Raw genomic sequence first — 18,341 nt, forward strand, 5'->3', positions numbered from 1 at the left:
TTCCCTTAAAAAAAGAAAAGGAAAATTTGAAATCTTATTTCTTTTTATATTTTTATTATCTTAGACAGCAAGGTCATTAATCAGAACATCTGTCCTAGGTCCAAGGCTTCCTGAGAACAGTGGAAAGTCTCTGATTTTCAGTTGTGGTTAATCTGAAGGAACAGATTTAAGGAAGATATTTGCATGTGGGGCCTGAAAGTCTCAGAATGCAGTATTTTTTAATCAGAATGCATTATTTTTTGAGCATGCACTTCTTTAGTGTTCTTGAAGGGGAAACAATTCCTATGTTTCTTAAAAGGGCTTTGACATAACTAACTTTGAAAGTGTATAATGACATGTAATGAAATATGTGCTGTACCCTTGTTGTGACCTTCTATTGCTGGAAAATGTCTGCCTAAAATACTTTCTACAATGACTTGAAGTTTTTTAATAACAATAGAAGAAGCTTTTGGAAAGCTGTGCAGCACTGTAACCATAAAAAATGAAAATATTGTCCTTAGAAAAATTTAACTTGGAAAAATAAGTGTTTGTTTAAGTGATCACAGCTTTTGACCAGATTTACTTTTGTGTATTCATTTATGTTCTTGACTAAGTAATGAAATAAAATGAAGCTTTCACTCATTTTAATAGAACAAAAGTACCTTCTTAAATGCATCAGTACCAGCTGGCCTAACTGGAGTTGGGACTTGTGCTTGCCTTTGCTGTGTGTGCAGAAAACTACTGGGAATGGCCCTCATTGTCCATGAGCTGTGCTGAGACTTGCTGTTGCTTTGGGGCCATCTGCTGGAGTCTTCCCTCGGAAGCCACATTTCTTCCACACCTGTTCCTCCAAGACATAATTTGTTTCTTCACTGAACCTTTTCCCCCTTCCCCACTGTTATGAACGTTCGACCTGTGATGCTTTCCATCCCGAAACTGTTCCTGTGCTCCTGTCTCTTAACCGTGATAGGGAACAGCAGCACTTGCTCTGAAAATTAACTTTTATGTAAAGGAGTCAGTCTCAAAAAACCCTCCAACTTTTGAACAAGTGGTTTTTATTGGTTAAAGAGGAGACTGTTTCTGGAACTCTTTACTGTGGGAACAATAATACTATTTTAACTTATGCTTAAGTGGCTGAGGTGAATGAGAAAAATGTCTCCCTGCCACCTTGAGCATGGCACAAAGGCTTCATAGATCACTTCTAAAAGTTCAGGGATTGTTGTTTCAGATAAAGGAGCTTCTTACTGTTCACAATTATTGTGGGATTTGGTTTTTAGTTTTTGGTGAGGTTTTTTTGTTGAAATCTGTAGTGCTGAGAGAGTTCATGACTTCACTGCTCAAACACAAATATTTTGTTTGCTAGTGTGCACCACAGTTTTTGGATTGCAATGCGAAGTTTTTCTGAGCTCAAGTGTAGGTCTGGAGCCAGAGTCATACTGAAAATAATGTATTTTTATTATAAAATACTGTTCTCCCATAAATCTGTGTCAGAGATGAGCAATGTGAAATTGCACCCTTTTTCCCATTTAAGAATTGATTAGTATATTTCACAGTAGTATGACATTCTTTTGGTATTTGTTGAGTAGTGGGAGACAGCACATAAAAGGAAATCTGGGATATCTGGAAATATGAAGTTTATAAATTAGTTGTCCTTAGGGTTTTGTTTGGTTTGTTTTGGGTTTGGTTTGGGGTTTTTTTGAGACCAGTGGTAATAACTGTCTTTTCAAAAGTGATTGTTTTATGGGGAAGACAGCTTGGTATTTACTTTTTTCTCTCACATTTTTAATGGTTGTAGCCCTTTGAGCAGCAGATAATCAAAATCTGTGTCATTATCTATCTTTCAAATACTGTGAAAAATAGAAACAATATCTAAGAAACATAGAAGCAAGAAGATTTCACGGGTTTCCAGTTTCTGATATTCAGGGTTGCTTCATGTATTAGTCATGTGCATAGAGCAGGAGTCTGCCCGAGCAATTGCTTGCAGAAGAGAAATGAGACATACACAGACTAAGAAAGGTCCCTTCCACACACTTTTTTTTTTTCCTTTTAATTAAGCGTATCCTGTTGGCTGGTCAAGAAATTAATTTGCTCCATCAGATTATGAAACAAATGTTATGTGCTATACACATTAGAGATACTTTGTTATTTTCCCAAATCTGCTGCCAAAGACTTTCCAAGTAGAACAATGCTTTTGTTTGTACTGACGAAGGTGAAACGGCATAGAGAAGTATTCTCCAATGGCACAGATGCGGTGTCAATAACATCTATAACCAAATCACGTCCTTCAGGCTTACACTGCACTGATGACTTTGGTGTTCCTCAGTCTTCTGCAGCTTTTGAAGTGATTTGCAACCTTAAAAAACAATAGTAATAGTTGCAGGTTGGGGTCTAACATGGATAAAGAAAAAGAGTAAAAAAAAGGATGTCTCCAATTGGTCCTGAGGTCTTCAAGGAAACAAAGCTTTTTTTTTTTTAAGAAAAAAAAAGATCTTAATGGTCAGGCCTGAAACTGAACTCCATGGGACTTAGCCTATTATGAGAAAGTTCCATTAAAAATGAAATTGTTCTTTAATATAGGTAAGCTTTTTTCTAGACTAATTTGGAAATAAGAAGTAAATATGTCATTAAAGCTGCAGTTTTAAAAGCTATTTTTATCTTCTGTAATTTTCTTTTATTTGTCTTGAGACTTGCAATGTGATTAGTAGGCCCTGAGTATCACAATTTTTGTCTCCTTTTGGTTATTGTGAAATTTATCAATTAGCATAGATCCTCAAACTTGTACTTGACTTACTTTGTAGTTTATTAAATTCACTAGGGATTGATTGGTCAAAAGCAATTAGGATCTGTAACTGGAACTACATATTCAAAAGGGATCAGTGCTTTAAGATAAAAATCTGTTTAAAAGAATAATGTCTGAGCTCCTGGAGGATGAATACACATGGAAAACATCCTTACATGGAAGAAGTTTTTGAATATGTATATGAAAGTGTAATGGTGTAATTATAATGCACTTTCAGAAGAGCCTTCAAAACATTATACTGCTTTCATTATAACCATACAAATCTTTGTTAAAAAGCAAAGCAGAAAGTTCAGTGTTCTTGATGGGTGATTTCAGTGATACTGTGTTTCTCTCTGCAGCTTTCATCTCTGCTTTTTCTCTCTTGGGGCATTGCTACCACAATCTCCAAGAACTGTTTCTAAACAATAAATTACCATGCTTGAAAACTAAACTGGTAGAATTAGTAGACACCACGAAGCAACTGGCTACCAAAGAGTATCTTACTGAGTATCATGATTGACAGTCAGTTATGTAAATGGGAGGATAGGCATCTACCACAGTGTCACATAGGTGGGGTGAACCTGACCCTGTGGTTTCCTTACGGTTTTAGATGCTGCTGTTAATGTTGTTAATACTCCTTTAAAATGCCTACAAGTTTGGGGCCAAGAGTAGTATCTTATAGCATGATTTTGCCATGAGGTCATATTTTAATCAAATGAATGTTCTTACTGTGTTGGTAGATCATATCAATAAATTTTAGATGCTTTATAAACATATACATAAAATGGCAGCTTAATCTCAAGCACTGAACTTTGACAGAAAGTCATCATTTGATATTTCCTGGTGGTTTAGCCCTGAAATTTCGACTTCCAGAAGAGAACCCTTCAAGGTCTTGCACCCCTGTACTGAGCTTTATGTATTACAAATTTATGTTTATTATTATTCATTACAGAGGACCGCATGTAAAATTAATTACATGCATAGAAACATTGGCACTTTAAAAAGTAATATGCAGAAAATAATAATGATATATATTATGGTTTAATGCCCTAATTTTTTTTGCTATTTATAAACCTTAAATGAGGTGGAATTCTTTTGAGTCCTAAATTTGTGTAAGTTAATATTTTGTAATCTTAATGTTGTGTATGTGCTGCATACTTTCCTCCATGCAATCAAAACTATTTATTATTCAAGCTTTTACATATGTCAGGCCTTGTAATGTTAACAATAAACTGGTGTTTCATTTATTATTCAACATGCAAAATAATACTTTTGCCTTTTTCTGACTTTTATCACTATTTCCAGAAATGTATTGCATGCTGATAGCAAGCACTTGCTGTGTATAGTTCGAAAGCCTCAGTGAAAGCTGTACTACAAGTCATTTCATGTTTATGTTAACATTAGAATAGTGGATGGTGCACTGGACCTTTGCTTCCTCATGCTGTCTTGCAGTGATATATCACAATTATGTGAAACATTGGAAGATCTTTAGAATTCTAGACTCAATCTCATAGCTCAGTTCCCTTGCTGTTTCCAATGAGGATATACTTTTGAGCTGGAATCTGCACTGATTGAAGCCCAAATTCAGTGAGCATTTAGTCAGATGCTCAGTGTCCAGCTCAATGAAACCAACTACATGTTAAAGGGTAGCATCAAATCATATCCTTAAAATTATTCAGCTTAGGAACAATTCTTTTTTAGTTCAGGCAGATAGATAACAGTTCGGAGGAAGTTCTCATACAAGACATTTTTTTCTGTTATTTTGATTGCTTTGCAGCCAGTAGGATGAATGGCCCAAGCAGCTGGTTTAGACCAGTGCACTGACCTGTTCCACTATACTGGAGATTGCAGGACTAACAGAAAAAGCTGGGAATCTTAAGAAAATACATGAAAGCTGTCTATTGGAATTCTGAATCTGAGATGTCATTTATACATGAAAAATAACATTAGCACATGCAGCAAAGTGCTTGTGAGCTCCCTAAACAGGTAAGTTGGTGTTGAATGCCTGACTTCAAAGGAACTGTGTTAGCTTTCCCCTCTCAAGGCTGTGGCCCATCTTCAGATGTGCCACAAAATAGTACCATCTCTCAAGTCTTTTTCATTAATGACTTTTGATAAATCCTTGTTCCTGAAGTTGCCTGACAGATCTTGAGGTTTTGTGACAAGATAAATAGTGTTTCTTTCTTCTGCAACATCAAAAGACTATTCCCAGAAAGCCTCATGGCTTTTAGAGTGGAAGCCTGACGTTTGGGCAGCTAAATATCTTTAGGTGTGCACATGCTGATGTGATTTTTTTTGTTTAATGTTAGAGTAAATACACTTTTAATTGGTGCTGGTGGGTACAACATGCTAGTAGTTATAAAATAGGTGTTTTATAACCAAACCTGATCATTATAGTGGGTAAGTCTTTTAAAATTCCAACTACGGAAAAGTTTGTGAAAGAGGAAAAATAAAGCATATGTCTGGCAGCTCCAGTGGTGAGGCTGTTACTGTGAGCACAGCAGGGTTGGTTGTCCAGTTAATAGCTGATTACTTTTTTTGGTGGTGTTACTTAAGAGCCACTGTATTCCTGGTTAGGAGCCCTTACTGAATGGTTCAGTTTATGAAGCATCTCACACCTTTGATTACTTCATCTGAACTTCTCTTACAAGGAAATTCTTTGCTAGTTGAGTTTACAAGTTTGAAGTCCCATTTTGAAACTTAAATAATTTGTACCCTTGAAATGTCACTTGGATACAGACCTCAGAACTGATTATAATTTTCTTGAACCTTTTCCTTTTAATGTTTCTGTGTTTAATTCAGAGCAGGCAAGTTCAAATGATACAGCACAATTTTTAGCCCAATGATAGACAATTGGAATTTCCACAAAAAACTAACTTGACTGCTGAAATTGTGGCAATAATTATCCTCAGAATTTTCAGCCTGGAAGACTGTCTGTTTTGTGGTGAGGGCACAAAGCTAAAGCTCTTTAAACACAGCATGGATTGCATTTGGAAATTTAATCTATTGAGGCCTTTTTGGGGAAATGGAGTACTGACCATTCCTGTACTTCGTGGTACATATTTATAGAGGTTTTTTATTTACAAAAAGACTCTGTCACCATAAAATTAAAAGCTGCCTGTCACTTTTACCTGAGGAATGTTAACCTGTTCTGTAGTTTCTCTTCTTTGTTTCTAAGCTATGGTGCATTAAGGGTGCCGTGTTTTCTCCCCCAGTGCCCCTAGAAAAATGGAGCAGAGAACTGGATGTGGAAAATCTCAAAAGAACAATACCGATTTCTGTGAAAGCATCTGTCAACTATACCTTTAAATAATTAAAGCAGAACATAATAATGGAAACCCTGGTGACAGCATTTATCCCAGCTTCCGATCTTTCTCACGGTCTTTATTTTACGTTCCAGCACTGATGAAATTGGCTTTCAGATACAGTTGTTTTAGGAGAAAGGAGCGTGAAAGGGCATTAGAAAGGGATCATGGTGAGAAGGTAGGCCAGAGTTGCTCAGGTCTTATATCACTTTTGTGACATTTGAAATAAATCAAATTAAGCATCTGTCCAGGTCAGTGGCTCAAGGTATGATTACTTCTTCCCCATTTGTGTATTTATCTATCTGTGGCTTTTTAGTCTTTGTTTCACTCTATTCACAACTGAAGAGTAAAGGATGCTGTAAAAAATATCAGTGTTGTTTTCCTGTCATGGAGGGGTTTTTAGTGAGCTAGCAGGGTGGCTGTTTCTTTGTAGAACACATAGAAGCATAGTCCTGGTTTGTCCGGCAATAAAATTAGTATCCAAGTTTATGTCACTTGTGCAACATTGTGGGATAGCGCCTTTCTCCTTTGGTGTTTCCTTTCTTCTGCCTTGTGTTACTTCTTTGGGGCGGGATAGCATCCTTGCTTGGCTACATGCAATATCCAGAAGCTGGTCACCAAGGAAGAAGTCTATGAGCTGAGAAGTTGACCAAGTCTAGTTTTCTGCCTCATAAGGTGCACATGCTTTAGAAATCACAATACAATGTCCTCTCTAATCTTTAATGGTGGAGGTAAAGTGATTTGTAGCAGTGCTTTGGTTTGTGAAAGTAAATAGGAGAGGAAAAAAACCAACCAAAAATCCAGGTAATACATACAGCTTTTGAATTGCTTTGTCAGATGAAGCTAACAAAATAGTTTCCAGCCAGCCCAAAAGAGAGAAATCATTAGGAGTAAATATTGTTACTTGTTTGAAGAAATAGTATGTATTTAATGAAAGTAATGTTTAAAATTGTCTATTTAAAAAGTGCAGTATTTTATTTAGAAAGATTTATTTAGTTTAGATTTGATAACACCAATGCAGAGTAATAAGCTTGGCAATTTTTCAGAAGCTGGGTTTTACACAGCCTGAGAGAGCTTTTAGTAATTGTCTTTTAATATTTGCCTACTAATACATTTAAACACTGTTGCCCTGAGTCTGCTGTTGTAAGGAACGTGGGATAGTGATGTAGTGACTGCTCAGATTGACTGTATAAAACTGTATAAAACTCCACCTAGAAAACAAGTTTTACATGTATTATGGCACTCAGTTTCTAGAACATACCTCTCCTATTTTTTTCCATTTTTCTCCAGAACTGGCTGATAAATAGGGAAGTTGTCTATTGCAATATGAACAGACTGCTTGCTTTCAGTGGTACTTTGCAACTGTTATGTTGTCCTAAACCCTGAGTTTACATCTCATGGTTGTTTTTGCTGAAATCTGCCTTCTGTGTAAAATAAGGCAGATGTCCACCCCCACCCTTACTGCAGCACAGTGTTAAGGGTGATTTAGCCTCAGGCACTTCGAGGGATGCTGCCTGTGCTCTTGCTGATGCCACCACCACCACTGAGCAACTTGGCACAGGCAGCTGAAAAGCCACAGTTCAGCTCTGCTTATGTGTGTGTGCTTAAACCAAGTATAGTCTGAATTTGGCATAGGTGCTTACCTGGAGATGGGCAGGTTGTTGGAGCTGCAGGCAGTGAGTGTGCAGCGGTGGATGTCTTTTGGAACGTGCTGCTGGATGACGTGTTTTGCTTTGAATGATGAGGTGCTACAGAACTTGCGCGAACCTGAATGTGGAACTGAGAGGGTTAGAGCAGCACACAGGACTGTACTGATTATCTAATGGTATTTAGAGTGAGGATAAGATAATCAAAGCAAAATAACCTATGAAAATTTCATTTTCTGTTTTTCTGTATAGTGTTTCACCAAACCACAAGAAGAATAGAAAATATTGTAGTTTTACAGGACATTCACTGTACTTTTCCAGTCTTCAATAAAGAGGACTAATGACAGATTTTTTTCTAACTAAGCCTGACATACATATGAAGAAAATGGCAAAAATGGTTTCAATTTTTAGTATTGGATGACATCCTTTCTCCACTGTGCATGTAGACTCACTGCTTCTACATCTGTTATGTTGCTAATAATCAGGCACATCAGAAGCTTGTTGTAAACCATCTGGGGAGCCCTGATAAATTTTCTGCAGTCTAGTGGTTCACATCTCTTTGGTCATGCACTTGTTTTAAATGTAGTGTATTCTTCTTCCAGTTTCTTACACAGTACCTATCATCTTTTTCCTGTTCATCCGTGCCTTTCTCAAAGAAACCAATACCTTTTTGCAGGATGCAATAACATTGCTTTTTGTGAGCAGTTAACCTTTCCTCCCGAAGCATTTTGATGTCTGGTTTGCATTTCTCCTGCAATTATACCCTTTGCCAAGACCTTAAATGCCTTTCCTGCAATAATTCTGGTGCTGTATCCTAAATGACTTGTTTCATTGTGTGCTTTGGGCTTTGGTATGCTGCCCGTAATTTAAATTAATTTTACAGACTCCAATCTCGTAGAAGACCCAGATGTGATAGAAGCCTTGCTGTATAGCTAATCTGTTTTTCTTAATATCCAACTACCCTATATTGTATATGTGATCTTTCTTGTACAATAAAGCTTTCTTCTCACACGGGAGATAGAAAACAGTTTCTTTGAGAAGAAATTAGGGAGCTGATTAAAAGTTATGCCATTGTTTCCTTCAGGAAGTGCCAACTATACTTTGCCTTAGAGTTGGAACAAATACATATTAACAGGAAGCTCCATCTAATAGACTTAAGCTAACGCAAACAGAGCATTCTCACTTTGTCTGTTGAAGCGTTTTTTGATGACAAGTGACAACTGAGAACAGTGATATGTCTACTATTTGACCTGTGTAGGGCATAACAGAGAGGAAGCGTGTGCTGCACAGGAAATGGTTGTAGCCAGTTGCTGGAGGGAATCATGCTTCTCTGCATGAATGCAAGTATACTTCCCCTTTTGCTGGCATCCTCCTGCTACAGAGAGGTTGGAAGATGAGAAGGGGCTGTACCCCTCCTTTCTTCCTCTTCAGAAACAAAACAGAGAAAGATAAAACAAATCCTTAGAGAAAAACCATGCAAAGAGCCTGTGTGGCCAAAAGTTTAAATCCCCACTTTCTCGGGTTTTTTTGTTACCAGCACAAAAGTCTTCCTTTCTCCCCTTCCCCTTCCCCTTCCCCTTCCCCTTCCCCTTCCCCTTCCCCTTCCCCTTCCCCTTCCCCTTCCCCTTCCCCTTCCCCTTCCCCTTCCCCTTCCCCTTCCCCTTCCCCTTCCCCTTCCCCTTCCCCTTCCCCTTCCCCTTCCCCTTCCCCTTCCCCTTCCCCTTCCCCTTCCCCTTCCCCTTCCCCTTCCCCTTCCCCTTCCCCTTCCCCTTCCCCTCTTCAGCTGTGGTTTGAGAAGATTGCTGATCTCTTCTAACTCCTTGCTACAGTGATTTTTTCCATGCTAATTCATTAATAATTACAGTAGTTAATAAAACTACTGTGTTAATAAAAGTGTGAAAGTTGGCTTTAGGTAAGGTCAAAGAGGAACTGAGGAATTACTTCATTCTAAGCATTAATTCTAAGTCTTCACTAGACCATTCTGTTACAAATAAACTTATCTTTTTAATGGTGTAAGTGATGGAGGACCTCTGGTGTCTGCCAGTTGCTTAATTTATTATTCTGTTAGTAGACTTTCACTGTGCTCTGGTAGTCCATAGACATGACAGAATTAGTGTCTTTGCAGTGTTCAGTTCAGACTTGCTGAAGAGTTTAGTGTAAGACCTACTCATACAGGGTATTTATATGTGTGAATTTCATTAAGGATCAAAGTTTTGTCTGCATGGTGAAATCCTGTTTCTTTTTTAAATAAGCATCTCTATCTGAGTTTCTCAATTTTAGAAGCACCATTTGTGTTTAACACTCTACCTTGATGGTGATCCCACAAAATAAATTGCCGTCCTGTATTAGCTTCCCGGTGATGCTGTTTATAATCACAGAATCCTTTCTACTGTTACTGTCAACTTTCCTCCATTTGACACGTTCTACCTGTTTCCCCTCTAACTTCTACCTTTTGTTAGATTTTCTTTTTTCTCCTCAAGCAGTCCCCAAATACCTTGAATGTAAGAACAAGAAAGACCTGGTGCTTAGCTGCAGTAAGAAATTACCTGAGATAGTTTAGTATGAATGTTTACCTGGTTGCATCATGGAAGTGATTATACAGTCCTGCATATGGGGTGGTCAGGGATTTATGTTGACTTGTAGTAATATGAACCTGTTGAAGTTTTTAATCAGGATTAACCTCATGTAAATAAGCTGGGAATTACTTCTCTGGCCTGGAATGTGCCAGAATGTAGGACAAAATGAAAGACTGATCCTCTCTCTTGAGTGTGTGTCTATCTGAATCCTCATTGCAATAACTTTGTTGCCTGGAAAGCTGCGTGAAAATGTCCTTTTTTTGATACCATTGACCTTTGTATTCACAGTCTGAAAAGTTAGTGTCAATACCTATAAACCATGGAGATAAAAGATGAAAGGGTGATGCTGTCATATTTTAATGAACTAACAAACTGGATATGCAGCAGCATTATAGTTTGCTATGAAGATCAAGTTAAGAAGCTGCCCATGTTTAATCTGCACAGTCGTGTTGTTCATTCTCAATGTCATCTTTCCAGTTCTTGTAAAGCTGTATGCTTAGAGGAGATTAAGCTTTGTATTACTTTGTTTACCTAAGAAACTTAAAATGGTTAAAAGCTTAAATGGCAAAAAAGGTATTCACTCTGTTAAAAAAACCAACCAAACAAAATCCCACAAAGCAAAAAAATCAAACCACCCCGAGTTACCGTGTCAGTGACTGATCATGTATGTGATTGAACAAAGCTGTACATTCAAAGAAAGACAATTCAGTTGCACAAAAATAAGGGCAGACAGAGATTCAAGAAGAGAGCTTGCATAGAATGTTACCAAAAACATAGAAGCACCTGAAAGATTTTTTTTCTTTTACTTAGAGTATTTCTTTTCCAGTTACAATCATTTTATCCAATAGACAGAGAGGATGAACTACAACTAGCCATTGACCTCATGCCAAAAAAAACCAAAAACCCCAGATCCAGCTGTTACCAGATAAAATAGTATTCCCTGTGTGTGAAGGCACTGAGAGTTGTATACCTTCAAGACTGATAGCTGTAATGAATAAAAGTTGTTAGAAAGAGAAGGTTTGAGCCATCTCTTAAGTGACATTGAACAAGGAAAAGCTTGTCTTCTTGGAGGGATAAAACTCAAATTGGGTTATATAAATCAGGCTGAAATTTGCACGTTTCTTCTCACCTGTTAAATGTTTTTGAGATTTCAGCTGAGTTTAGAGCCTAATGGCAACCTTTTCCAGGTTTATGGAAAGACTCTCACTGAGAGTATATAAGAAACACTGCAAGAAGGAATCAAATCTACCCACATTGTAATACTGGTTATGATGGTAATGGCTGCATGTGCATGAGACTATATTAATCTGGTGAGAAAGTACTTCCAGCATGTCTCATGCACCTTTTTTAAAAATGTTCCTGGTTTTAGGAGAAAGTCAATCCTATAATCAGTGGAAGAGGTTTTACTGGCAATGGATTTTTCATGACGAGGACTGCCTTGAACCAGCTGCCCTTGAAGATCACTGTGATTGTTTAAGGGATTCTAATGGATATTTAATGAATGTTTTTTTGTGTTAGGTATGTTTTCTCCTGTTCAGTAATGGCTATTTAAACAGAGTCGTGGTTGTTCATTTTTCCTTTAGAGATCCTAGCCAGGTTTTTCTTCCTCTAATCCCTCAGGGCTGCTTTCCCACCTCTGTCAGAGCCTCAAATTCTGATTGGCTGTTGCACGCGATCCCCTATTGGTCAGTTGTTGAATCCCTACTCCTGCTATTGGTGCGTTTTTCAATCCTGTTCTCCACCAATGGGAGTCCAGGTCCCACCCATACTTCCAGAGTCCCATTCTAGCCCTATAAAAGAAGATGTTTCGCCTTATTAAGGCTTTTGTTCCACTGGTTCTTGGAGTCCTGTTATCTTTCCGGGAGCAGTGCTGGGAGTGGGTGCTGTGATCGCCAATCCAGTGGCCACCCCCTGGTCATATCACTGGATATACTTTATAAATTTGTATCAATTCTCCTATCTGTGACATTTGCTAAATTAGCATTGTAATCTCTCACTAAATGGTTAATTGGTCCTTTGATAATTCTACACATTGTTTCAAGCCACAAAAAAAGACATGGTAATGTGCAAAAATCATAGTTAAATATAGAAAAAAGCTCAGGGCTGAAGGCTGTACTATACTGATAGCCACCTGTAATGTGTCAAGTTCCAGAAGCTGCCACTGAGATCAGGAATAAAGCCCTAATTCTGCTCTGTAAGTCAAAATATATCCTAGAATAGTCAGAAAGCCTTAAATCCACCTTTAGCTCTTAATGCATTCCCTCTTTGTTGCTAAATATAGTGGTATACTGGCTAGCCATGTTCTCTTGTCAGCTGAATAATTCTTTCCTGGAAATGCTCTGGCTTCTCAAACCTGTCTGAGACAAAAAATTATCTACATTGTCTGACTGACTTCATGGAGTATGCCAAAATTTATTACATATTTGCTCATATACACGCACATCCCTCTGTATGCACACACTGTCTCGTGCAACTCTTTATACAGCTATGTCTGTGTGCATGCTTTTCATCTTGGGATGTGTGTCTACACTCACCACCAAGTCTATATACAGGCTTGGATGTATGCGAGCTGGAAGCATCACTGCAGTTCTGCATGCTGGTGGTGTTTCATATGAGCTGAGGTAGTTCCATTTCTGGGTTTGACTCCACCATGTATGAAAACTTGAGCTGACAAGACAACCACAGAAACTGGCTTCTAGTAAAATAGTGCTGTCTGTCTGAGAGGCAATGGGTCGCCTTGTAATAATCTACCAAAAAATGAGTCCATGAAAGAAAACTGCTGCTCTGTAAGTGTCCATGCTGCTTTAACAGTGTTTTCATGGTTTCACATTGAGAAGTACAGAGATGATCAGACACTTGCAAAATTCTTGGTGTTAGAAGACACATAGCACTGTCAGATATGACTTAACCACAAAGCTAAGTATTTTTGAATGCATCTGCTGATGCCATATCTGTGATTTATCTACATGCAAGCAGATCCTACTTTGTAACCTGGGAAAGACAGTATGAAAAACTTCACGCACTGTGGCCTCATCTCTGGTGCTTGCTTTGCCCCACAATCTAAGAGTGAGATCAGAGCTGACAAAAGCCTGGACTCCCCATCGCTCTGCTTCCTTTCTTGAAGATGGTTGCATTTGTGCATAGAGGGTAAACAAGCAACGGGTTTGAGGAGATAAAAGATCGGTGGTTTCACAGAGACTAAGCCTTTTCTCACTGATAAAGAAATGTCTGTGCTCTGCTGACTGTCTCTCCTTTAGAGGGAAAAATGTGCTGTATTGGAGTGGAGTCAGCAGGGCAGATTCAGTGGTGAATGTTTCTTCTGTTACCCCATACATGATTGGTGAAATCTGAGTGGGACTGTATGCTCAGCAAAGTTTTCCAGAGTGGCTGATGCTATTGCTTAAGCCATTCATCTTTCTTAGATCTTTAGGTCTCTGAATGATATTATATGGAAGCTAAGGTATTTTTAATTTTTTACTGTGAGAGAGAGAAGTGTTTTGATTTGTCTCCAGCTGGCAACTAAATACCATTCTGTTCCCCTGCCCCGCCTACTTGTGGGGAGGAGAACGGGAAAAATAGTAGAACTCATGGGTTGAGATAAGAAGAATTTAATAATTGAAACAAAATATAATGTAATAATCAATACTACTCCTACTAGTAATTGCAATGACAAGGAGATACAGGGAAATAAAACTCAAAAGAAATAAGTGACATATAATGCAGTTGTTCACCACCCACTGACCAATGCCCAGCACATCCCTGAGCAGCAGTTAGTGGCTCCCAGAAAACTCCCCCCAGCTGATATACTTATCTTTCCACATTCAGTTGGCCTAATTTTAATGTCCATGTTTAGAGCCTTTACCCACTCAGCCATTGAAATAACTAGATGTTTTGCGCAGTAACTTGTTTCACATGGGATATAATTTACTACCTGAAGGTGTCTAGTGTTTGTTCCCTGACAAGAGGGCTTTGGCATGCAGGTGAGGCCTCATTTGAAACAACATTCTTTTAACTTAGCTATCTGGAATTATGGCATTGATTAGTATAGGGCTGATAAATCTGTCTCTACTAGTGCTTTGTCTGTAACTGTTCTTATTGTAAAGTTGTTTTCAGTTGCCTATTAGTTTGTCTGATATTAGCTGGCTGGATAAAGAGTTTACATGTTTATCATCTGTATCAAGGTGAGTAATTTTTTTTTTAAAATGTAGTAATGGCAGTCACAGTAAAGTGATACTAAGAGGGATAAGGTTATTTTGGGCATGTGTAAATTTTAATGTTCACTTTTCCGAGGCTTTCCACTTAAATTTCCTCAGGATTATTTTCACATGAACAGATTCAAGTTTAAGGCAGAGTCCATCCTTGCAGCTGTTGTTTCTAGTTATTTAACTCCTGTGGACTTGTCTGCTGTCTAGGCAGTAACTGAGGATCTGTGTTGCACTTCTGACTGAAGAAGGAGGAAATAGCTGTCAAAAAAAGAGAAAAAAAGGAGCAAACAATGTTTTCCATTTTCCTAGTGCCTCTCTCCCTTCTTATGCTTCAGAAGTCAAGGAGGAAGCCACTAGTACCAAAACAAAAACAGGTGCCAAGTGTTGGAAGGGAACAACTGCAGGCTCATGCCAGAGAAGGACAATATGTTGGGGGGTTTTTATGTCCTAATTTTGCTCCCTCTGTTCCTTATGTGAGCTAATCATCTCTCTAACGCCAAAGAAACAGATGAGCAGAAGTATCTGACCAAACATCTTTGTTTTGTGTTGCATTAATGTCTGTTTGTGGGTATGAAGATGTCTCATGCACTAGCTTGAAAAGAGCACAATAAATTTGCAAGGCTTTTCCTGGGTGTGAAAAAAAAATAAAATTAGGAAAACTGAAACTGATCCATGTGCATGAAAACCCACAAAAGTAGGTAGTGCACTGACTTGCACTTGATGCATATCTTATGTCAGCCATCAGTTTCTCTAATAGTATCAAGCTAAAGAATTTAGCAAATGATGAACCCTAAGTTTACCTTCCTGTCACTGAGGCACATAAACTTTCACCTTTAATCCTCATTAGGGTCTCTCTAGTTGTATGTGTTTAGGAAAAGAACAGAAATGGGATAGTCTTTGCTTCGGTGCCCTCTTGTGGTTTCATGTATTGGCAGAGTTAAATATTTTGACATGACTACTATTAAATGATACAGTATTGCTGCTCAAAGTATATTCAGACAGCTTAGACCATCCCTTTCAACCCGTTGTTTGCTCTGAACTGCTAATTCTACATACGTTGGACTTTCTATCCAGAGAGTCTAAGCTATCTCTGTGCAACTGAACCCATTTATGTTCGTGTTGTCATGTGTGTTGGTCTTAGACAGTTGTGGGAATATTGGAGATAGAAGGGCTGGACACTTTGGGAACATTTATGTAATGTTTCAAATGACTGACATCTTTCCTTTCTCTTGCCTTGTCTGCACTGCTTACTTGTGCTTAGAATGATGAAAGTTAGCAGTACAATGTAAAATGAGAAGATTTCAGAGATAAATCAGACACACCCACATATTTATATTATGCCTAAAAGTATATTTACTAAAAGGTAAAAATATATTCCCATGTATGTGTTTATGTTGATATCTGATAATCTTTATCCTTATTATCTGTCAGTTCATTATCTATTTGATTTTTGTACCTAATTATGGACAAACTTCCTCTCCATGATTTTGTAGTACCATCTCAAAGGTTGAACTTGATAATCTCAAAGACTGGAGTAGATCATCTCAGAGGTCTTTTCCAACCAAAAGGATTTTGTGATAATTTTTCTATGTGTGCATTGGTCTTGCATGCACTGTGCTTTGAAGCAGTCATTGACCAGTGTAACTTATCATGTCAACATTAACACAGTTGTTTTCTTGAGTGCTTCATCTTTCAAAAGATTCACTCAAGAAAATGTTCACTTATGTGAATAGAGATAAAGGCTCTGGGTGACTTCAGCTGATCTATGCCAGTTTGCAGCCACTGATGTCCTGTTTTAATATTTCTCCTCTTGAGTTCAGTTTTATTCATTATGTCAGTTCTTTTTTGTTGAAGGAAAAAGAAACCTGGTTAACTGTTCTAGAGATCTGTAACAGGGTAGATGGTTTAGTTGCTGGATTTCGCAGCAAGTTTCTGTCAAGTTCAAAGGAGTGGTGTTGCTTGCCTCACCAGAATTGTGAAAAATAGCCGTCAACCAGCACTGTGCCTAACGGGTGAATGTCTTAAGTCTTGTTGATTGCTCATGTCATATTCTTGAAAGAAACTTCTGTGGGAACTGGGAGATGCCTATGCCTTGTCTGTAGAGGATAGCATTCCCTTTGGGTCGTTAATATTTTGCTTCCCAGCTGTGTTAGGTCTCGTTAAGGTAAACAGTAATCCTGTGGGGTGGTGGGCACAGCTGAAGCTGCTCAGGGATGAGTCTAAAGGCAAAGGCAGTAGGGCTGGGCAGCCTTACCTTCCATATGGGGGAAGAGGACTTATAGGGATTACAGGCAGGTGGGCTGAGTTTCCTGCAACTTCCTGGCTGTCTTGTGTTGGGAACCAGAACTCCCTCCTGAAGGACAAGTGTGCCTTGCAGTCCAGAAAGCCAACAATATCCTGGGCTGCCTCAAAAGCAGCATGGCCAGCAGGTGAAGGGAAATGATTCTGCTCCTTTGCTCTCTTCTGGTGAGACTCCACCTGCAGTGCTGCCTCCAGCTCTGGGGTCTCCAGCACAGGAAGGACATGGACATGTTGAGTCGAGTCCAGAGGAGGCCACCAAGGTGATTAGAGGGATGGAGTACTTCTTCTATGAGGAGGGGTTGAGAGAATTGAGATTGTTCAGCCTGGAAGAGAGAAGGCTTCACGATGACCTCCTTGCAGCATTCCATTACCTGGAGGGGCCTCCAAGAAAGGTGAAGAGCGATTATTGACAAGGGGGAATGGCTTCAAATTGGAAGAAGGCAGGTTTAGATTAGATATTAGGAAAAAATTCTTTACTGTGAGAGTTGTGAGGCATTGGAACAAGCTGCCCAGTGAAATTATGGATGCCTCATCCCTGAAAGAGTTTAAGGCCAGGTTGGATGGGGCTCTGAGAAACCTGGTCTAGTGGAAGCTGTCCTTTCCATGTTGGAACTAGATGATCTTTAAGGTCCCTTCTAACCGAAGCCCAAAGTGATTCTATAACTTACTTGGGCAAGGAGAGGCAGGCTACAAACCCATATGTACCACTCTCTCTCTGATAGTTGCTATGAAATTTTGTTTCATTTAAAAATGTGTTTCAAATGCCTAATGTCAGAATTTATTTATTTGGGGCTTTTTAGAGTTTGGTTATAACAGACAGTGTGGGCAGAGCCTCTTAAGTTCTGGTTTTGTTGGGATTTCTCTTTGCAGTTAATTGGAATTTGGAACAGCAAGAAGGCAAGTATTTGAAACATGCTGGGGGTTGTGTGGTAATTCAGCCATAGTAGCCCTTACAATGGGAAAGAACAAGGAATGTTATTTTCCTGAGGGGCTAGGAAACAGCAACTCTCAGAGGTAGGCTAAAGTTTTATAGTATAGTTTAATTTGATAATGTGCAACCCAAAGACTCAGTGTCTGAAGAGAAATAAGCTAACAAATGTGAAGCAGGATCATGCAAAAGTTACCACCTATGTTTTGGGATAATCCAAGACCACATTTCTGTGTGGACAGGTAATTTGTAATGGCATAATTACCTGTCCTCCTTATAGGTCCTATTTTAATTTTTTTATTTCTTTTTATTTACAGCTTCCTTATTGTGTTGATATGCCTTATCTTCAGTGTGCTTTCTACAATTGAACAGTATGCAGCTCTTGCTACAGGGACATTATTTTGGATGGTATGTATGTGGATATTAATGTGATTGATGCATGTTTGGTTTTAATGTGCAAATTCTGATCTCCTGAGCTAATACCATATTAAGCAGATTGTCATGGTTTAGTTGATCAGATTTTTCTGCTTTTCCCTGAGTCTGTAAAGCCACAAAAACACTGAAAGTCATGGTAGCACAAAAATCAAGTTGTATCCTATGTGGCCTGTACTGAGGGCATCTA

The 18,341-nt window shown here is 38.6% G+C and overlaps 1 protein-coding gene across 4 annotated transcripts in view; it reads left to right on the top strand.

Moving 5' to 3' along the window:
• Nucleotides 1–18,341, top strand: part of KCNQ1 (potassium voltage-gated channel subfamily Q member 1) — a 345,282-nt gene that overhangs the window by 25,301 nt on the left and 301,640 nt on the right. For 2 of the 4 annotated variants that reach the window (XM_071559495.1, XM_071559496.1), the window contains exon 2: nucleotides 18,037–18,127. In XM_071559495.1, coding sequence (XP_071415596.1) covers nucleotides 18,037–18,127 — 91 coding nt within the window. The other 2 variants (XM_071559497.1, XM_071559494.1) reach the window with 2 other exon arrangements.

The sequence above is a fragment of the Pithys albifrons genome, chromosome 6 (assembly GCF_047495875.1).
Source record: "Pithys albifrons albifrons isolate INPA30051 chromosome 6, PitAlb_v1, whole genome shotgun sequence".
In the NCBI taxonomy this organism is placed as follows: domain Eukaryota; kingdom Metazoa; phylum Chordata; class Aves; order Passeriformes; family Thamnophilidae; genus Pithys; species Pithys albifrons.